The following is a 21,696-nucleotide window of genomic DNA, read 5'->3' on the forward strand; positions in this document are numbered from 1 at the left end:
ACTTAGATTTCAATGAACTTGAAAGTTGGGAAGAGGACAAGCTTTCACCAGACAGTCATAACTTTTTGTTGCTGAATTTCCTAAAGGTTTTTGTGTTTGTGTAAGTTCTTTTTAATTTTTTGTTATGAAAGGAAAGAATTCCTTATAGGGGTTAGTAGTCAGTTCTGCTGCTGTAGTTAAGTATAGCTGATAGTAGAAAGACCCTGTGGGATAGTGGATGCTGCACAAGTACAACTCTCTTCTCTTCTGTGCTGCATCACTGCAGAGCGGTGGTTCGTGGTTTGAAACGTCAGGGGTCGGTGACTGGTAATAGGATCTGTGAGAGAAATCCACTGGCCTGGTTATGTGTCCCAGTGTCTTGATACTTGCACTAAGTTGTAGTAACTTTAGTAGTATTTTGTAGTAACTAACCATGTGACATGAAGCACCTTCTTCGCTGCCATTCTACCATTCCTTGCAAATTATAGCTCCTTCCTGCTATTTTTTTGTGGTTCATTCTGTTCTTCCCCCTGAACTGTTACAATTCTAGTAGGCATTAGCATGTTGCAAGTTTTCCTTTTTGCCGTTCTGTTCTTCTGCTTCATATGCAACACAGAGGCAGCAGCTTATGAAGGTTTTATGAGTACACAGCCTCAGCTGCGTAGCTGAAGTTTAAGCAGTGTAGTCCAAGTTTAATGCTAACAATGCCCAGCTGTGTCCTTAGTCACCCTTCTCCATGCAAAACTGTTACTTCCAGTTAATTCCCACTAGCAGAACAGAGGTGTGAGGTATCTTAATTTTTATTATAGATGTGTAACTTGCCTGTACCTCTTTATTCCTCAAAACTGAGACACTCCAGTCCTGTTCTCGTCTAGATTCTGCAGGAGCTCCTTGCATGTGTAAATCCCTAGCACACTCTGCCTATGATGCTGATTTGGTCCCCTTTTCTCAGCTCAGCATTGCGCAGGGCGAGGGAACGTGGCAGAGCAGGCTGCTTTTGCTCAGCCAACAGGCCTCTGCCGTATCTCAGCCTGAGCCTCGGTCTGTGATGCCGCGGGCCTTTGGATCTCCTTGCAGCATTGGCTCAAAGTAAATGTTACAGCCCTCAGCTACGGGCTGTGATGTTTGCATACGAGAGAACACTGAAAGGAAGAGATTGGGGTAAAAGAGAAAAGAAAAGGAACGGTGGGGAGGCAAGGATTGACATACAGTAGTTGTAGGGTGTCTCAGTCCCATTTTCCCCATACCCTGCATGTGCTGTGTATGACCCAAGGCTCCAGCCAGGCCTCAGTTTAGGAAATTCTGTTTCATGGGGAGAACAGTCCTCCTGGCCCCAGGTCCGAGCTTCCATGTCGAACAAGGAGAGAGGCTCAGACGCCTGCAGGGAGGCCCCGCCGCCCGGGTAGGAGGGTTGCTTACTCTGAGGCTCAGACACAGGCTGTTACTGGGTAAGGAGTTCGTGGTTCCAAACTAGGCTTAGCAGGTCTTGTGTAAGTAGTACTGGTTGGCAGTGCTGAAAAGGGGAACAATCTATGAAGAGCAAGTGTCTGCAGTTTTCAGTAAAACACTTAAAGATATTTGCACGGACCCAGATTTTAAGGCCCTCTGTTCCAATTTTAAATGTTACAGGCCCTCTAATTTTGGATTATTTTGACTAGGCACAGGTGTTAATCCTTTCCATCCTCTTCTGCCTCTCCTCTTGCCCCAAAACGTAAGCCTCTAAAACTCCACAGTGCTCTGTCTTGCTGTGAGTCTTGCTGGCTATCACATATTTAATGAAGGCTATTAACTACCTTGTGAAAAGACAGAAAGAAAGGAGAGTAACTTGGTATAGCACAGTGACTAATGAGGGAAACAATACCTAGATTGTATCAGAAGATTAAAATATATCCGTTCTCAAAATAATGTACCTTGAAATATGTGATTCTTCATTCACATATTTGAATGTCACATCTAATAAGCTTACAAAAGAGTTTTTACAGATATTTCTTAAGAAGGTGTTTTACTCATGTTGCCTAAACTAGCTTGTCTATTATAGTCACCTGTCTTTCCAGAACGTCGCGTCATGGCATATTTGTGAAATTGCTGCCATTGAGAAATAAACTAACTCCACTTTTTTTAACAGCTGACCAGTTAACTTACTAAGAACGTGCATTAAATGCTTTTCCAGTTTTCCTGTTAGTGTTATTAAAATATTTAGCTATTACTAATTTCACTTCTCCAGTTAGGATAGAAAGTATTTCCTACAAGTAAGTGTCTTTTGCAAAAAGCCATGCAAGACCAGAGCAGGGATAAACAACAGAAAAAACAAACTGCATCACAAAATGTAACTCATGGAGTTAAACTAGTCATGCAAAACAGTGGGATGACATAGGTGCCTGTTTATAGTGAGCTAAGTAAGTTAATAAAATCATGTTATTTTGGGGACCTGGTTTTCACTTTTGATATCTAATGGTAATTTTCCAGTAGCCTAGTTTTAATGAAAACATTTACTCATGTAAATTAGGGTTTCGGTTTGTTTGTGTTGATATTATTATTTATTTCTGTAGAGAAATATCCCTCCTTTCTTTATCACCTACTTTCAAAAAGCCTTTGGAATCTGTTGCAGAAATGTCCTCCTTCTTTGACATTCATGTTTTGTTTGGGTTTTTTCTTTCATTTTAGTTTCTATGAAGTAATGTAAACTCTAGCTTAATTTGATTTGGCATCCCTTCAGTTGAACATTTGTAAGTATCTTGTATTGTGGCCCATCTGGGTTGTCATAGAAACCAGAGACCTCCATCCTCCTCCTTGTTGTTAGAAATGGAATGCAAACAGGGCATCAAAGTGACATTTTTTTGTACAAGTGAGAACCCTGTGAAGAGCCAAACAGAAAGGTTTCTTACTGGTTTTATTCTCTTGTGGTCTGTTGTAACAGTTGTTATAATACACCCTGTTTTTTCTTGAATATCTGGCAACTGTGTAATAGAAAAAAAATGTGAGCATCATGAAAAAGCTGAGCTTGTGTGGTTAATCTTGTCCACAGCTTTTTCATTTCTGTCTTGATGTATTTGTCTTGGATTGGGCTGCTGACTAGTAGGGAGGTGCTGAGCATGTTATTGCAAATCAGTTGCTCTGCAAGTAGCTGAAAGAACCAATTATGTAGCACATATATGTGGCTTCATGTTTCTCTCCTCTCCTGTTTAAAGGACAAAACAGTCAATTCTGGCAAACGTCTTAAAAGTTTTCGTTTGCCAAACTCGTAGAAATGCTGAGTGATCATTAAAAAGAATTTAACAGATACAACTGCAAAATCATACACCATTTCCCTTCCCCCACGTATATTCCAGCTGTGCACTCAGCAGTTTTCAAGGAGCGTTAGTGAATGTTGGTATCTGGTCCCCAGGACAAAGAACCTTTGAAATCACCGCTGGATACTAACCAACAGTGCTCATTGTAAATGAGGGTGAATTTCCAAAAACGGTTAAGAAATTATTTTCTAAATAGCAACTTGCTCATCGACTGAGAGACAGGCTCAGTCAGCCCAAAGGGGGCACAGGAACAGTTTGGTTTTGTGTGTGGGAGAAAAATCTTAGTACAGTCTGTTCATGCTGAGCATGCTGTTGCTGGCCTAAAAGCAGCTGCCTCTATAGCCACTGCTGCTTGTGCAGTTTCTCAAGCAATGTGGGTCACGGGGCAGACTTCTGGTCATCTTTAAACTGATTAAGGAAATGAGTTTCTGCCCCTGTACAAACGATGGAACCCCTAGTTCAGAGAGCTACTCGGTGCAAAAATCTGTACCGAAAGTGTTACGATTTGGAGCAAGGATTCCTGTTCCATCATTGCTGGCGTTAACTGGAATAGGCAGACAAGAAACGTGTAGACAGAGTGATATAATTCTACATTATTTGTCTAGCTCATAATAAATAAATTCAAAATGCAGAGCAGAAAAAGTCTACCGAATTATTATTTCTGTTTACGTGGTATGTGTTAAATGTTTCAACAGATTTTTGCAGACTAGGTTTTTGCCCTGCAGAGTTTACAGTCTAATTGTGCAACCTACCAGCAGGGAAAGAGAAGAGGAAAAACAATTAAGAGAGTATGTCTGCAAGGTGAAGTCAGGCATGTTTTATTGGTCAATTTTTTGCGTATGTATATATGAAGTATGAACTTTCTTTTCTCAAGGAGATAATTATTTCTTTCTAATACCTTGAAAAAATCTCAGAGAAAGTTTGCTCTGCACTGCTTACGTCATCTTGGTCATCCCTCTGGGCATAGGCACTGCATCAGTGAGAAGGGATTTTAAAAGGAACTTGTGTGACCAAAAGCATGCTCTTTTTTCCAAGTTAGTCTGATAAAATTTAGTGCTTTTTCCTGCAAACCTTGCCTGCCAGCGAAAAAAGATGCATTTTTGCTTGTCAAACTTCAGTACTTTTCAGTTGAGCTTTACGTTGTCTGTGAGTGTTCCTTGCTTGTGTGAACCTGTTTCTTGTTACTCCTCTCTGTGTTTCCTGATTTTTTTCAGGAGCTTGTTTTCTTTCCTGCTCAGGTTCATAGCAATCAGTGACAGCTATTTCTATGCAGACTGGCAAACATGTTTTGGATTAAATGTTTTCGATGTGAGTACTTTTATATGGTCCTTCAAACAATTACCATGAAAATCTTGCTCTACTTATAATGAATGCTGCCTATACAGTGCTAAATCCAAGTATCTCTTTATGCACATTTCAATCTTTACATTGTTTTTTGTATTTCTTTAACACGTATCACACATTGACATTTTTATTACCTTTGGTTAATATTTTTCTGAGACTTTGGCCATAGTGTTTCTCTCTTTAAAGAAATAGTTCTCAGCTACTTACATGTACTTGCGTGTATTTATTGATATACATGTGTTGGGTGTGTAATATATATCTTTTTAAAGACTCTTTCCTTTCCTTACATTCCACCCCAACTCGAGGTGAAATACAGTTGGAGGGGATAGTTCTGTCAAAATGAGCAAATAAATCTGCCTTGTTTTCTTGAATGTTCTCTGATTTATTTGTTAAAAAACAGAAAGAAACCCAGAGCATCCCCACATTTCAGCATCAGTTTGATTTATTTACAAGAAATACGAGGGGAAATCTTATTTCAACTTTTCCTTTCCTCTAATGGCCCACCTACCTCAGAGCCCATATAGCTTGTTCCATGCTGTTTAGGTGCCACTTTTGCTTCTAATTTTGTAAAGGTTATCTAAGAGTGAGGGCTATGTGAGGGCTTATTTTTAGGGACTGGAATTTAAAAGGGGTACAAATTATGTGTATGAAATTTTAATTATACTCTGATTCCAAAGACAGTGCAGCTTTAAGGTAGTTCTCCAGATTAATAATAGAGCTGGAGGTCCCATTATGAGTAAAGTCACCAGACTGTAGGACAGAAAGCAAGATGGCTTGCTTTAACAGCCTGTGTTTTAGTTGCTAGGATTCTCTGATCTTTCAGCCTTTCTCAACAGCTCAACATGTGTTTCTTTCAAAAAAAAAAAAAAAAAAAAAATCCATCAGTGTGAAACCATGGGGAGAAGAAACTACTATTTTGTGATTTACAGCTCTTAGAGACCAATGTGATAGGTGTCTTTAGAGATACCCAAGAGAGACCAATTGATTGCTGATTTTAGAACTCTGTGTTCTGCGCTAATGCTTCCAAACGTATTCAAAGTTGAATTGTCCTACAAGAAATGATGAGTTAGGACCAATGAAGTAATATTTCTGAGTTTCACTCAGAAGGGTATTTCTGATATCTTTGAGTGCAGGTTTAGCTGGCCAAACTGGTTTGTGGGGTGAAACATGTTTATCCTGCAATATATTGTATGTTCAGTGCAATAAGCAGCAAGTCAAGCATGTGGTTCCAAAAAAGAATTGCACTTCATCACTTGGAAATGTTACAGTGGTTTTTGTCTAATCTGTATCCTAATAATTTGCCACTTAAATCTAATGCGGACCTGCAGAGGCAAAGAAAAAATGTTGATCTCTCCCTAAATACACACTCATTATATACATTTAGTATTGCGAAAGAGGAATTATAAAGAAGAATTATAAGAGATCTTTTTTTCTATTGATATTGTTTTACCTCTCTTTGTCAGAAAATTCTTTAGAGAAATGTAGAAATTCAGCAAAGGCTTCCTCAGGGTTCATTTTAAGTCATTATCATTGACAGTCTCTCTTTAAAAGTTTGAACAAAATAACTGTTAACAAAAAATACTCCAGTGCGCCCCCCCCATACACACAATTTTAGACAGTTGGACCAAGAGTCTTTTCCCCACCGTTACACATGGGTTCCTGCCTGTGTCATTTGTGGTCTCAACAGTCCCTCAGTCTTCCAAGGATTTTTGGAAAAATAGAAGAAAAAAACTCAGTAGTTCTGAGTATAAGTCCTTCATCAGTATATTTGTGTATGTGTTAGGATAAAAGATCTGCTGCCCCCTTCATCCCCCCATCAAAGGAAAACCTTGAGAGACCTTCTTTAGTGACGTAACAACAAAAGTAAAGTACATGCATCTTTTTTTGATAGGTCTTCTGTAAAAAGAGAATAACAAGCCACTGTAGAGCAAAATACTTCCTTCTGAAATATTTTCTAAAAGGTGTTGGGAAAAGAACAAATATTACTGAAAAGTTCTGAGGAAGCCACATTTCTCAGATGATGAGGAAAAAATGGTCCCATCAACAGCAGCATTGCGTTCTTTAGAGTTGAAGACTCGGTCCACTTGTCAGGAAATAGTTTTCCAAATCATATTTAACAGTGATGGCTTAGTGGGTAGGGAACTTGAAGCACCTCTCCAAAGCTTTATTTTAAAAATAGTTTCAATGGTCTGTTCTTACAGTCATGAATTTTGGAGCTTTGAGTAAGGATTCTAATACGTGCTCCGAAAAAGATAAGAGAGCAACTTGTAGAGGTATTAAGTTCAGTTCATACGTACAGAAATTCAAAACTCTTCTTTTTGTCTTCCTTGAAAGTGCCACACTACCCTTCCTAAGAAATTCTAATCCCACCTCAAAAAAGATTTAATTGCATTATGGCATTGAATCACTGTGGATGCATTATTCAAAAATGAGATAGGGATGCTTTAGAAAATTTTATTCAATGTGCTAATTGTTTGTTTCAAATTTGTTAGGTTTGAGAGTGAGCATCATCTTTAGTAGAGAAATGATATCTGACAAAATTCCTCTTTCCCCTTAACTGATATCAAATGCCATCCTGACAACAACTGTAATTGCTAATCCAAGAAATTAATGTTACAAAGGTACTTGGGTTTGTAGTTTTGAACAAGCCTGTCTTAGGGAGGAGAACTGACTGTCCTTTGACTATTCAGCTTTCCTGAGGCAATCACAACAGCTTGACAGTTTTGGAATCATTGTGTTCAGTTACATCCATGAATTCTGAATTTACATCATATGTTATAGGCTTTGACTGCACAAGTTAAATTGTATTAAAGCCTGAATGGGCATTTAGATTAAATTTAAGAACATTTGTGGAAGGAGGTCCAAAATCTTTAAAAATGCCTTAGATGTAGAAAATGAGACTAACATTAAGGCCCTTTCGTAGACACTCTGGAAATCAAGTCTCTTCAGAATACCTTAGGTGGGTTCAGTAGCAGTGCTTACCTCCCTGCTATAGCAGAAGGGCCACCTCTGTTGTCTTTATACTGAAGGGAGGTCTTTGACAACATTCACCAGAAGGCCGAAATAGAAATCCTGTACTGAAATCAGGTTATGAACAAGGACAGTGCTGAATTCACAGCTTGTCTTATAACACAAACAGATCTTGTTTCAGACCGTTCGAAGTTACCAAGGCTTAGAACGCAACAGATCATTTCAAAATATAAGCTGAAGGTCGGGAAGCTTACCGTAGAAGAAAAGTAAGTTGTATTTATTTATGGAGATGCATGCAGGTACCAGTATCACAATATATTAAACAATAGGAGAGGGATGGGAAAGGATAATGGAGGTAATAGCAAAGAGTATCGCCATCACTCAACTATATAGACCAGTTATGTATACAACTTTATGTTCTAAGTCATTTGAAACAGTTAACAAATTCCAATGGATAATATAAAATGTCATTTCAAAGTGCAGATTTTGTAGTGTTTCATTTATTTTTCAAATAATTCGGATTCTATTCCAGATTGTTTACAATCCCTTCTTCCAAATTTGTTTCCCTTTTATCTGTGTAAGCATGTGCCAACACTGTTGCTCAGTATACACAAATGCTAATCTACCTTCATGCACATGGAAAATAGCTTTCCTGGCACTGAGTTTAACATAAAAAAAATACATTAATAATCAAAGAAGTCTCTCTTTTTAGAAAAGCCTATCATTTTTGTGGTCATCATTGAGAAGGTTATAGATAAATATAATGCTGTTTGTTAACCAGTGTAGTCTTCAAAAATACAACAAACAACCCCAGATACTGAAAGTGCATAAAAAAAGATTTAAATTTCAAAAGTAATTTTCCTTCTCTGTACTCTGGTTGCATACACTAACATGATCTAATTATAATGTAATGACAACTTCTTTTACATTGCCCTGCATGCTTTAATGCTCTAAATGCATTTCTCTTGGCAGGTCTCTGCAGTGAGGGGAAAGCATGGTAAATACTCAGTTCCCTGTAGTGGATAATTCCATAGTTTTGCATTTGGCATGCAAATGCTAGATCAGGTACCTGTGTAGTTCAAGGAGTATAGTTGTGGGGAAAGTGGGTAGGGTGAGGCTGGTGTCTGTCTGTATAATTTAGCCGAATATGTCTGCTGTCATCCAAGCTTCTGCTTGAGTCTGCAGTGTGCAAGAAGAGTTCCTTTTGTTACGTGTGCTGGTCTTGCAGACTCTGTTGAGCCTTATCAAACACAGCCAGTTGGTGCTGCTGGTATGAAAGCACAGGGGAGCTCTCATGTGGAAGGTTAATGGAGTGTAATTATAAAGAAAAATGAACTGCTCAGCCTCTCTATCTCACTCTACCTGCACTGAGAGTGACAAGTGCTCTGATCTTTTATAAACCCTAGAGCAGAGGTTTAACAGTCTAAAATTATGACAGTATAACTGTCAAACAAGCAGGCATACTGTGAAAAAGGAGTATGAACTTATGGATAGGAATGTTTACATTCCCTTAGGTGGTCTCTGTTAGTACTTTTTTTTTCTGGATGGATATTGTCCATGTTGATACAACGTTTTCAAATGCCTTTTCCTGTGAGCTGTCCATCAAAGCCAGAAAGATCTTTGTGTTCCATGTGTGGCTCCTTCCTTTCTGCATTTCACTTAACTCTCGCCTTGCTGGATGAAATGATGGCTTCTTCCTAAAGCAGTTTGGTCCCAAGGGGATTAAGCTGTTTCATAGAAAAGAGTTTTTGCAGATGCAAGAAAAACTACTGGGGTCTACATTCCAGGAACTAACTGAAATTTGAGGTTAGATACTAATACCTGGTCCTGTTAATTAAGTTAGTTACTATGTGTAGATCTGTTTAAGTCTATCATGTTCATAAGACATTTTTTACCTTGCATCTAGCACACAGATTTTTTTTTCTTAAAAAAAAAAAAAGCACTAATAAACTTCAGCTGTGAAACTGCATCTAGGAAGTAGAGGGAAGATACTGCACATGTCAAAACCAAAAGGGACAATGAGATTATCCAGGGTAACCTCCTGTATATCAGAGGCCATTATATTCTACCTGGATACTTCTGTGTGGAGTCCTCTGACCTCAGCAAGACTAGGACAGTTTGGTCATCAGGAGGCTAAATTTTTGTGTTCCGCAGCCAGAAAACAGGTGATAGATTGTGCTGCCAGTTATTTTGAAGACCCTTGCGATGTCAGCAGGTTGATTAAGGGAAATCTGCCCAGCTAATCCTAGCAGGCAATTTATGTCCTGCATTGCAGAGAAGGGGGAAAAGAAACAGCCTCCCGGTCAGTCTGATCTGGGTAAAATTCTTTCCCCAGTCCGAGTCTGGAATCAGTAAGAATCTGAATATATAAACAAGGCATACAGTAAAATGCAAAAAAGGAAGAAGTTAAATTCTGTAACACCAAATACTGGTCTACTTTGCTTAGTGTCCTCTCTACAGCTGTGGCCAATTTCTTGTGCTTTAGGGGAAGGTGAAAAACCAACAACCCAGAGTATATCTGGCCATCTCTGGCCTTGTTAATATTCTGAAGAATAGGGTTGTCTTTATGCAGGGTTTCAAAACATTAGAGAAGCGTGCTGAGAATGATTCTGGCATTTGCAGTGTCCCTATCGCCCGTGAAGGAAGGGAATGAACAGAGGCTTCCCAGCTTCCAAGGCCCTCTCCCCATCATGTGTACTGTAGAATCTCCTCCAAAAGTTAGATTAAGCTTTTCTGTCAGAAAGCTATATAACCTTGTCCTAAGGACTTTAAACCATGGTCAGCCATTACCTCTCACATTAGGCTGCTCCAGCATTTGGTCATCATTGCATCTTATTTCAAGGTTGAATTTGTTTACCTTCAACTTTCAGCTGAGGAATCATCATTTTACATTTCTCAGAGAAACTAAAAACTGTCCCATCATCTTTTCTCTGTATAAATATCTATACTCAGTGACAAGTCACTTCTCAACCTTCTTTATGATAAACTGGATATGCCTAGCCCCGGAAAGCCTCACGTTACACCGTATTGCTTATTGGGTCCTTGATTATGTTTGCGGTTCTCCTTTGAACTGCCTCCAGTAGCTCTTCATCCTTCTTAAAAATGGTAGCTTTTCATTCTTTTGGTATAACATGTATTCTTGGGCATTTTTAAGAGAGGTAGGATAAGTTCACCAGACCTTTAGTTTTTGAGTACTTTCATCTTTTCTGTATAAAATGTCGCCTGACTTAGTGAGCTATATTGATATAAATAAACATAGGAACAAAGTGTCCCCTCCCCTTTCCTTTTAAATTGGAAGGCTAAGCAAGAACCATTGCTTTATTTTCACAGAATCACTATTGATGGATCTGCAATCCTTGATATAATGGAAGGACAGCAATTTGGGTCTTTAGTACTGATTTAATTTCATGTCTGTTCTGTGAAGCAGGCATGTTTCTTTGTCTGATCATGCTTGCTTAACTAAAGAGAATGAAACAGTAATTATGTTTAGCTGGACAGAATATGTGTATTCAATAAACTGTTTAAATGTCTGAAAAAAAAGCCCCTTTGAGATGAAACTATGACTTTTTGCTGTGATACCTCATTCTTCCTATGTGGTAGAGCTGTGTGATTCAGCAATGAATTGCTGTGTGATGTTGTTAATGATGTGTTTTAATCGAACCAGCACTAAACAGTATTTGGTTGTCAGTATAGACAGGGATAAAATCTGTCCGCTGCTGTTTAAGCAACTATGATTAATTCCCAGGGAGATTCTCACTTTCCGTCTTATCTCTGGAGAAGGATTCAGTAGGACAATGCTAAGGTGATCTTAGTGACAGGTTGATTATGCTGTATGTAAAATGAAATAAATAACATTTCTTCTTTATGTTTTAAATTGTTCTCATTCAGTTTCACTGAGTATCTTCTGGATTTTCTGTTACTGGAGAGGATAAATTCCTCTGCATATACTTCATGCTGTTTATTATTCTGTATTTCTGTATTGTGCCCCTTTAATTATTCCTTAATATCTCTAGGCTCTGCAGTTAGTTTTTGTTGTCTATAAAGAAATTGTGGAAATGAAATATTAGATGCTATTGTCAACATCAGGGTAGTTCAACAGGTTGTTGTATGATATATTAAGAACATTCAGGTCTTTCTGTTCAAAAAAAGAACAATTTTACGTTCTCTGGTAAAATAAAACTAGTCATCTTGCATGATAGTTATGATCACGCATGAAGTGCAAAAACATGAACTGTGTGTGTTTCCTTTCACAAGGAGGAGAGGAGGTGTGATGGGGTCGTGGGCATAGCTGCAGTATGCACAAGAATACCGCTGCAAATGAAACTGATTCATTTGTTGTTCAAGGACTGTCTCACTGTGCAATAGTACATTGTAAAATTATTTGATTACTATTCTTTCCACTTGGGTTATTCAAAAATGTTAGGCATTTCCAGATTGGAAAGTAGATTGTTTCATTAAGGTTGGTCATTTGTAAAACAAGAAATAAGTTCACTAATTTAAATTGCTCTACTGTGCTTGCTTAATTCAGACAAATGCAGTTTAAAGGGTTTTACTTGACACTCACATAATGAGGTAAATCAGAGGTAAGAGAAGAGAAGAAGCGGTACTTCCCTGGTAGAGTTTAGCTTAGACAAGTGGCTACTATGCATAGATATGAGTGACTTTCCCCATGGGGGTTATTCCTGTGTTCTCCTGCATAAGAATATTAATCCACAGTAATTCATGTGCTGAGATTTTTTTATGCCAAGCTTCAGTCCATGACACATTTTACAAGACTGCATTATACACTTCTGAAAAACTAGGTTTAGTCAGAGATCATAGAAAACAATCTTTATGTAGAAGTGCAAAAACAACCCTGGTTCCATTTCTGCACAATCTAGGTGGCTTTTTTTTTCTAAACAGACTTTTTTTTCCCTGAAGTAGATAAATGAGGGGGGAACAATACAGAGATGGGCAAGATAAAATTAAGTACCTTTTCCATTCTAGTCAGCAGTTAATTTTTTCATTTCTCTAGTCGTTTTATGTGGAGGTGATCCCCACATCCTTTTACCAGTCTGTATTAGTGCTCAAAAGTATTTCTTATAAGCAGAAAAACCTAAAACAGAACAAAAAACCTTGTCAAATTAAAAGAAAGAAGTTTAATTTCATTCCTTTCATTCCATTCCTCCCTAATTACATTCCAAGTACTTCACTTAATTATTTTTCCCATTCTGTTTTGCCTGTTGTCATATACCTAATTCTCCATTCATTAATTGCTCTATTGTTTAATTATTATAGTTATTCTTGTATGTTTCTTCCAGTTAATATAAGTGTTGCAGTAAGAAGATAGAGGTATTATATTTATTTAGTATATAAACTGAAAGGAAAATGTTGTATGTGCCCTGCTCCTGCAGGTTCAGCCTCTGTTCTTTACTTTGTGCAACAGTAAAGGTTCTAAAATGAGAACAAGTGATGTATAAGGCATTTCACATTACAGCATTCCCTTCCAAAAATTAATTGGTCTTGTGGTGCTGCAAATGGTAAAAGAAACAATGCTGAAAATAAAGCAATCAAGAAGACACATAAAGCAGAATGCTGCAGCAGCTATTTTCAGGCATTTTCATTTATAACTCTAGCGGTATTTTTAAGTAAAAGTTTTAAAAAATTGATAAGCATTCTCCCCCATTACGAATGAAGGAATGAACATTATTTTCAGAATTTAACTAACATTGATTTTCTAAATAATTTCTAACAACTTTGAGAAATGTTTCTCTTTTCTAAAGGAAAAATCTCACATTCTGTCCCAAAGTAGGTATATTAATGCATGAACTGTATATTTATTCCAAAATTACACCTGTAGAATTTATTATAAATAGTTTAAAATAAGAATGATGTGTAGTAGGTTTACTATCATTTTTAATGATAAAAATATTTTTCACATCATGTCTATATTAGATAACAATATTTATCTGACAAAATGTCAAAGTAGATTTTAACAGAATGAAGATTTACTTAAATTCCATTTTATAAAAGGTACCCTATGCCATATACAGTAATTGTATTAAAGATATTAAGACTGCAAAAGCAGGCTCATAAGTTTAGGGTATACCAAAATTAACTCCACTACCTTGGTATATCTGTAGTGCTCATCTGTGTCTTAAGTATATCGCTCGGTTTAGCACGTAGGGCCTTCATGGCAGAGGTAACGAAAGAATTGAGCTCCCCAGCATACTTTCCAATCCCTTTTAGACATAGAGAAGAAAGTCCTTGCATCTTTGTACAGCTTTTAGCCATGTTTTCTATGGACTGAATAGAGCACGTGTTCTTCAGGGCAATGACTGTAGTGTTGGCATTGCAACCATTGACTGGGTACAGGTAAGATATTCTTGTGTTTAACAAAAAACTTGAAAAAAGTTAGGAATTAGGTTATTAAATTATAAAAAGAAATAGTGTACGTTGCAGTAATGATGCCTAGTAATGCATTCTGTATCATGTGAGTGGGGTGTTACAGTCCCACCGATTCCAGTGGGCCTGAAATTATACATAGCATCGACCCCCCCGAAAGAGTCTTTTTCAAATAAAATGTATGAATGTCAGTTTGACTAGCTTTAAGAAGCAGGAAATTGTACCACACTTTTGGGGGGGAATAAAGTTCTAATTTAGTTGGTTTAGATTTTTTGTTGATAAAATATTTTGATAAGAGGAGTCAAACATAGCCAGAGGTTTAGGATTCCATAAAAATACAGGGTAACCACAGAATAACTGAAAATATTTCTGTCGTCCTTTGATCAATTCGTCAATGGAATTGAATTCAAGGGCTTTTGTACAGCAGTATTTGTTCTCACTGGTGTAGTTCTCACTGCATCACAGTTTTCTATAGTTTAATTTCACTTTTTTAAATTTTTGACACTATTTTAAACCAGTAGATAAGTGTACAGTTACACTCCTTGCTTGTAATCTTTCCACTCCCAAATTACAGTTTTGGTGCATGCACTTTGTAGTTTAAAGAGTAACTGTGTCAGGGTTCAGAAATCTTTTAGCTTCTTTCTATAGTGTAAGTTTTAGTATCTTTCTTTTTTGTTCAAAGGCAAGGGTATTTATTTCTCATTGGGTAGCAGGGGATGGGGGTTGGCGAGGGGAGGGAGCTAAGAAAAGAAGATAGCAGATCTGTAAAATCCCTTCCTTTCTTCCCACCCCCAATTTGGAGCTTCTTTGATATCATTATTTGCTCTTAACATTTCATTCTCAGCATTTGGCAACTTTTAAAACATTCCTAGTTCATTGTAGAGCATGAATACTAGAGTATATATAATACTCTATATATACTCTATATATACTAATTTATCAGCGGCAGCTTTGTTTTTAGGATATAAAAGGTATGCGTTGCCAGGCCATTTAGTATTTTACTTTTCTCTCTCCTTTTTAGGAGATGTTTAAATTTTAATCTTTTTAAAGGTTTTTAAAGTTTAAGAATAGAGCCTCCTTTAGATAAGTATGTATTTTTAAATGTGTTTCTTGGGTTAAAAAGAAAATGCATCACCAGATATAATGAGGGATGAGTATTAAGAAATTTACTAGACTCAGATAACTACTTTTTTATTGATTGATTAATTAAAATTGAAATAATTTTAAGATAATAATGTTATAATTAAACCTTACTAAGATTTAGGTTTGTTCTAAGGACTTTCCTTATCTTATAGTAACGTTTCCATGAAATTTTTTGAAACGAGCGCAGGGAAGACACCTTTTCTTGTATCACTGAGGCACAAATATATGGCCAATGAGACCTGGAGGCAGATTTTCTGCTCGATCGAACCAAAAAAATCTTCCAATGCTGTGATTGGATCTGGCCTGTGGCATAAACGAGAAAGTGGTATCACTGAATGTCACAATATTGATTACAATTACAAGCTTTAAGAAATAGTCATGTTTGATGTCTAGGGCTCTGTGAACTGTTTGGTGTGAACAGCTCTTGATGAGACCTAGTGATGAAGATGTCAAGAGAGTAAGAAATTATTTGGTCTGAAATTATGTAGTATACTTACGGGCAGTGTTTGACAAATGTATTTTGAAGTAGTCTGATACTAACCATTGCAGAGTACTGGCAATTATTCTTTGGGCAGAAGAAAGGGAAAGGGAAGGGAAAAGGGAAAGAAGGATGTCATTATTAATTTCTTTCGCCTTGTGGATGTAAAGAGCTGATTAGCATTGGGCTTTGAGGAAAATTCAGTAAACTTGAGGTGAAAGGCAAATGTTTTTCATACATTTCTAGTGTTGCAGGAAAAAGAACTGTATTAGGAATATGGAAGTTTTTTAAAGCCTTCGTTTCTGACTGATGCAAAAAACTGTCATATTGTGTTTAAGATACTCTTTCCATGATTGAGTTAATCTCAATTTAAAATTTTGAAAATGTCAGTAAGAATTTAGTAATTAAATAGGAATGAGGAAGAAAAATGGCAATGATTAAGTTTAGAGAATTAAGACTATTTCTTAAGAAGTATGTAGTACTTTTAGATACCTTAATCTCACTGGTTTTAACAGGCATGTAGCTAGAACCTTATACCAGCCTTTGCAAATTGCAGGGATACAGATTGTACATACCGCAGCGCAAACTGCATTCAAAATCGAGAACAGTTGAATAGTGCACAAGAACAATTTTTAAACACAGTTTTAATGAAGTATGAAGTCTTACAGCAGACAAGAGCTTCTGCCATGCTGCCCTATGAGAAGAGAGTCGGCTAGCATTTCTGAAAGCAGACCTGTGCAGCGGGTGTTGCACGAGGGCAGGATGGCGGGGTCGGCAGGGCTCCGGGGGCACCGTGCGGCTTGAGCTTTGCAGCTTGCTTTGAGATTCTGGGGAGGATGATGCAACACTGCTGAAAATTGGTATAGATCTGATCACAGTTCCTGTGTACGCATGACCTGAGAGCCTCGTCTGGTTTTGATAGTGAGGCGAAGTAATTTTGGAATATGCTGTTCACAGTGTCTCTTGATATTGAATAGCAAACAGATAATCCCAGCAATCTTTCAGATAGTGAAGTAATTTTTGTCGTTTCAGCAGTGTGGTATTTTTATTGACAGATGTTAGAAGAAACTTAATAAACTGCATAAGCAATTGGCGTGCTCTACAAACTTCAGATTTGCTGCTCTGAATCTTAAAAGCCTTCGACGTTTCTTCCAGTTTAATATCTGCATAATGGATGTGGATGGCAGGATCTGCGGCTGCCAGGCAGCCCTCGGCAGCCTCTCACCGACTAGCCCGGCCTGCCAGAGCAACAGCGTTTTTCCACTCGCATTATGCATCTTGTGCCAAATGTGCTGAGGCTCAGGTTTTGTGCGCGGCGCTGGGAAAGTTGTGCAGCGCCTCAGGCCGGCTCCCCCCAGCGCTGCGGGCAGCCGGCAGGGCGCGAGGGCGCTGTGCCTCACCGCGCTCCCGCTCCCGTCCGCATTGGCTCGCGCCCTGCGAGAGCAGTGGGGCACAGCACTCCTCCGGCCTGGCTCTCCCTCTCCCTTCTTCTTTCTTTTTTTTTTTTTTTTTTTTAATCCTTTCTCTAATGTTCCCTCCCATTGTAAAGAACAAGATGGAAATGAATTCTTGGGCTGTTGCTGCTGCTTTCCTCCAGTTAGGGAGTTAGCAGAAGAGCACCATTATCACTGCGTTTCATACAGGCAGCTGTGGAAGAACAAAAACTCCCTTCCTGTTCATGCCGGGTACAGTAATTCGTTAGTCTCCCGTGCAGTTTATGTGCAGTCCATTTTTTGGCAGGTAATTCATGGTCATTTGCATTCTTTCCTCTCCGACTCTGCTCGGTTTTCCTCTCCTCTCCCTCGGGTTTCTCTCTGGAAGTGTTTTTCGGCTCTTGTCTCTGCTTGCTGACATGGCACTTTAGTTTGCTTGTTAACATGGTTGATCTTTTCAGAAAGCTATTTTAAATGACTGTTCAGTTATTACATGTATGAGTGAGCTGATAGACACAGACCATTTAAAACTCTATGTAAAGTTTCTGAATTAGAAAAAAGCTTTCTATACTCTTATTTTTTGCTCCTTGTTCTAAGAGGAGCAAAGGAGAGGAGTTAATTCACACTTCTGTCTGTTATAAACTCTCTGACTTTTCAGTGATGTTGAACCTATGTTTCTGTTGTCTTCAGAGCCTAGTATACATCCCCAGCAAGGATTGTCAACTGACCCTCATCAAAATACCTAAGGGCATTTTTTAGATGCCTGGTAGTCTTTGCTGTATATACCTTATAGCTGCTGAAATCAGTCTTTTGCAAAAAGATCAGTAACATGGGGTCACAAATTTCAGCCCTGTGAAACCAGGAGTTTTTTCTCTGGTTGCTTGTGTGTTTTCTTTTGCTTTTTAAAGTTGCAATTCTGAAATCTGCCAATTTGGGGTCCTGCACCTTGTGTTACCTTCCTCTGGAGAAGAGATACACTGTTAGTGCGTTAGGCATAGCAGTTTTAACCTATCATAAGCAAGATGTTCAGAGTCAAAACTGTAAAGTATGTCAGCAAGAACGACATAGAGAACAGATATTTAGTTAGCTCAGAATTTCATAATACTGTGTGAAAGAAATTTGAGGGAAAAGATTGTTTTAGTTGTTTTGAAATAACTGGATGTTTCTTCTTCATTCTGGTTCTCTGTTTTGTACTGTGTCTTAATAAAAATGCTTCACAACAAATATCGAAACGTTCTGTTCTGTCAGAATGTTTTTTTTTCTTTTTCTTTCTGTATAAGCGGAACTACTTTAAACAGCCTGTTCTGTCAAAACATCATTCTGCTAGAGTTTTTCCAACCATTTCTATTTCCAATAGAGCTTTTCCAATTAAGCCCCTATCATTTCTGTTGGCTTCGTTGTTCTCCTCCGAAGCTAATCATGCAGTGTAACTGTGCTGAAGTGGACACGTGCTCTTGAGAGAGAGACCTTAAGTATCCATCTGAAGCTTTTTAAGGCTGTCATAATTTGGTGGTGGTTGGAGTGTAGGAGAGAATGCCTGTTTTCTCTCATGCCCACAAAAGGTGGCAAAGTCTTGTGGTGTTTGCACCCTTGTCTGCACTGAAGTGTAATATGGACATAAATTAAGTTGTGACCCCTTAGTATCCATGTAGCAGCATGATATCTTATCCCGTAGGTCACCTGGTCTTCTCTTTGATTTGTTATCTCCTAAGGATACAGAATGAAGAAACATCTATTTAAAATCATTTCAAACTTCTATGAAATCTGTAATGTAGTAGGAAGCCTTTAAGCTGAGTGAAATAAAGCAAGTCATTTTGCCTCCCAAGTGGGTAGCCCTACCTGGTTTTCTTTCAGATAATAGTAATATTGAACGGAAAATGACCACGCATCTATCCCAGTTTCAGCCCCAGCTCTATTTTTTAGCAGTTCCAATCCCTGTAATTTTTCACCACTGTTCCCCTTCCTGTTCTTCCCCCCTTTGCACTCAGATTGTTTCTCTCTCTGCTTAGTTCCTATGCCTGGTAACACAGTGGTCACCTCATTGCCTTGGAGTCAGCTTGTGGCTTCAAATTAAAGTCCTTTTTCATCACTATGTAGGAATGGTACATGTTTGAAGGAGACAGAAACTTCAGAATATGTAACTGCTAAATTCAAACAGGTCTCAAATATATATGTTAATGAGATCTTGCAGTGGTTTGTTTGTAGACTAAATTTGGACAGGTTTCTGCAAGGACAGCAGGGTCACCCTGCTGGACAACAGCACTAGTCTTCTGTGGCTTATGTTGACACTGTCCGTCAGATAACACTAATTTTCAAATTCTGAAAATGAGAAATTCTACTAAAATTCTGAGTAGTTCTTTATTTACTTTAAACTATTTAGGTATTATTCTCTTCTCTGGTATATGAAGCTAAATAACTGTAATCATTTCTGTTGATGTTTTTGTTTATCTGGTAGAAAAGAGTGGTGGAACAGCTTCGGAAGAATTTGATAGTGAAGCAGGAACAACCAGACAGTAAATTTCAAATACAGCCATTGGCACAGTCAGAAAACAAATTACAGACACCACAGCCGCAACCACTGCAACAGCTACAGCAACATCACCATCAACAGCAACAGCAGTCTACTGCACCCTCTCCAAACGTGATTGGATCACAGGTGAATATTTCGAGAATGTCTCTATTCTCTGCAACAATTTTTTTCTTGCTGAAGGTAAAGTTTGCTGCAAAGATCAAAGAAGAAAGGTGCAGAGAGCAAGGTACAAACTTTCACTTAAGCCCATTAGTGTGTACCAAGGTGAATTTCTGTCTATGCATATGCACATATGGGTCTTGTGGGGGATTTTTTTGGCAGTAACCTCCAATATGAGTCAAAAAAAGTATTTAGTGTTTAGAAGTTGAATCAGAACCTCCCAGAAAAGGAGGGTGGAAGTATCACCTTTCTTAGAAATAAATAAAAGTTTAGCAAATTAACCTATCTTTTCTACAGGTACAAGAATGATTGCCTGTCTGTACCCAATAGGTCTCAAGAATCAGTGAAGACTTTACATGCACTGTATGAGGTGTATGATTAAAATCATTTATTTATGAAAGACTAACAGAGTGCCCACTGTATCTGTGAACAAAAATGTAAGAAAACAGTTCTGTCTTCTTTCTGCTTGGTTCTTTTTAAACAGATGTAACTCATGTCAAATGATACTTATTGGAGCCTGCAAGGATTACAACAGTAATTACAAGGTCTGAATTTAAGAAAGCAGTGTATTTATCAGGAAAGTACACTATTTTTCAGTACAATATAGGATTATAAACATCATCCCAGAATTTGCTATAGAAAGTGGTAGGCTTTTACTTAGAGGGGAATTTCAAACTCATTGAAAATCTCAACTGTTTGAATACTTAACATTCTGAAAGTCTGCTAAGAAAACAGAGAGTGCAGAGGGGTGTTTTGTAATAAAAAGGGTATGTGAGGTCTTTTTTCCTGTCGATGCAATCTGAACAGGTCATCTGTAAATAGATAGGAGTACGGCAGAATTCACCCTTAAAGCTTCCCATATGCATACTGCAATGAATCACAACCATGGTTTGACCAATTGGGATTTCCAACCCCCTTTTTCCTGGAAGTAGTTGGGGGGTTAAAATGATTGGAGTGTTGTTTCTCTCATTGACTCAGCAAGTTGTTTTGGATGCTCTCTAAAAATGTATTTGTGAGATTTAGGTAATTATATTTTTATTTAAAAAAAGAACATGAAAAAATTAAAGACATTTTTGAGCAGTAACATCTGTATTAATGCTAAAAGAGAAAAAATATATATTAATGTCTTAAAATATTTACAAGCAAACAGTGGATCACTCTTTGCTGTTTCATTTGTCTCTACTTTTCAGTCAGGAAACATGATTGCAAAAGCAGTCTCATGCTGTTCTCCATCTTCCATGCTTTGCATTCATGCATTAACTTCCAGGTCATCTCCTGGGTTGTAAAAATTGAGGTTTTGTTCAAAGTTAAGGGCCCTCTAGTGAAACTGCCACAAAACTGCTATGCCCTTTTGACTACCATTGATACAGTTGTAATTGGAAGGTAATTGTAAACTGAAAGGCAGGTCATCCTCTCATTTGGATAAAATAAGCCAGGTCTTATCTGTAAGACTGTTCTATTTTTATTTATGCTGGTATACCTCTGAAGTCACCTCACTTGCTTATGTGCACATTCTGCATCTACGGTTGTGCCTCTGTCCTGTTGCCCCTCTATCAAAATGTGCCTTCTCTTTCAGCAGAGAAAAGCCCACTCACATATAAAGGAAAGTCAAATATTTTGTTTCTCTATAAAATTTTTTGATGACTACTTTTGTAAATAATACATCTTCTAAGGCTGTATTAGTAAAGAGAATGTTTTCAGTGGTTATTTTCAGAGCAATTCAATTTAGGAATAAAGGTATATATACTATCTTAATAGTGACATTTTAATATACTTAATATAGTCCAATTAGAAGGATTTTTTTAAAATTTTCATAAAGCAGCAAGCCATGCTAAAAAGTCATATTATTACAAATGTGAAATAATGGAGACTTGCTATGAATGGCACTTCAATATTGACTTATGCATTGAAAAGTTGTAGGCTATTCTAAGTTAACCAAGATAATTAAGGCTCGGCAAAGTGACAGGAAAATTCAGTCTCTGTGAT

The 21,696-nt window shown here is 37.7% G+C and overlaps 1 protein-coding gene across 11 annotated transcripts in view; it reads left to right on the forward strand.

The window, feature by feature from the left end:
* Positions 1-21,696, forward strand: part of PHF21A (PHD finger protein 21A) — a 146,099-nt gene that overhangs the window by 90,880 nt on the left and 33,523 nt on the right. For all 11 annotated transcript variants that reach the window (XM_067296417.1, XM_067296418.1, XM_067296419.1 and 8 more), the window contains exon 6: positions 19,477-19,677. In XM_067296417.1, coding sequence (XP_067152518.1) covers positions 19,477-19,677 — 201 coding nt within the window. The remainder of the gene's footprint in view (positions 1-19,476; positions 19,678-21,696) is intronic.

This window comes from Apteryx mantelli, chromosome 4 (assembly GCF_036417845.1).
Source record: "Apteryx mantelli isolate bAptMan1 chromosome 4, bAptMan1.hap1, whole genome shotgun sequence".
In the NCBI taxonomy this organism is placed as follows: domain Eukaryota; kingdom Metazoa; phylum Chordata; class Aves; order Apterygiformes; family Apterygidae; genus Apteryx; species Apteryx mantelli.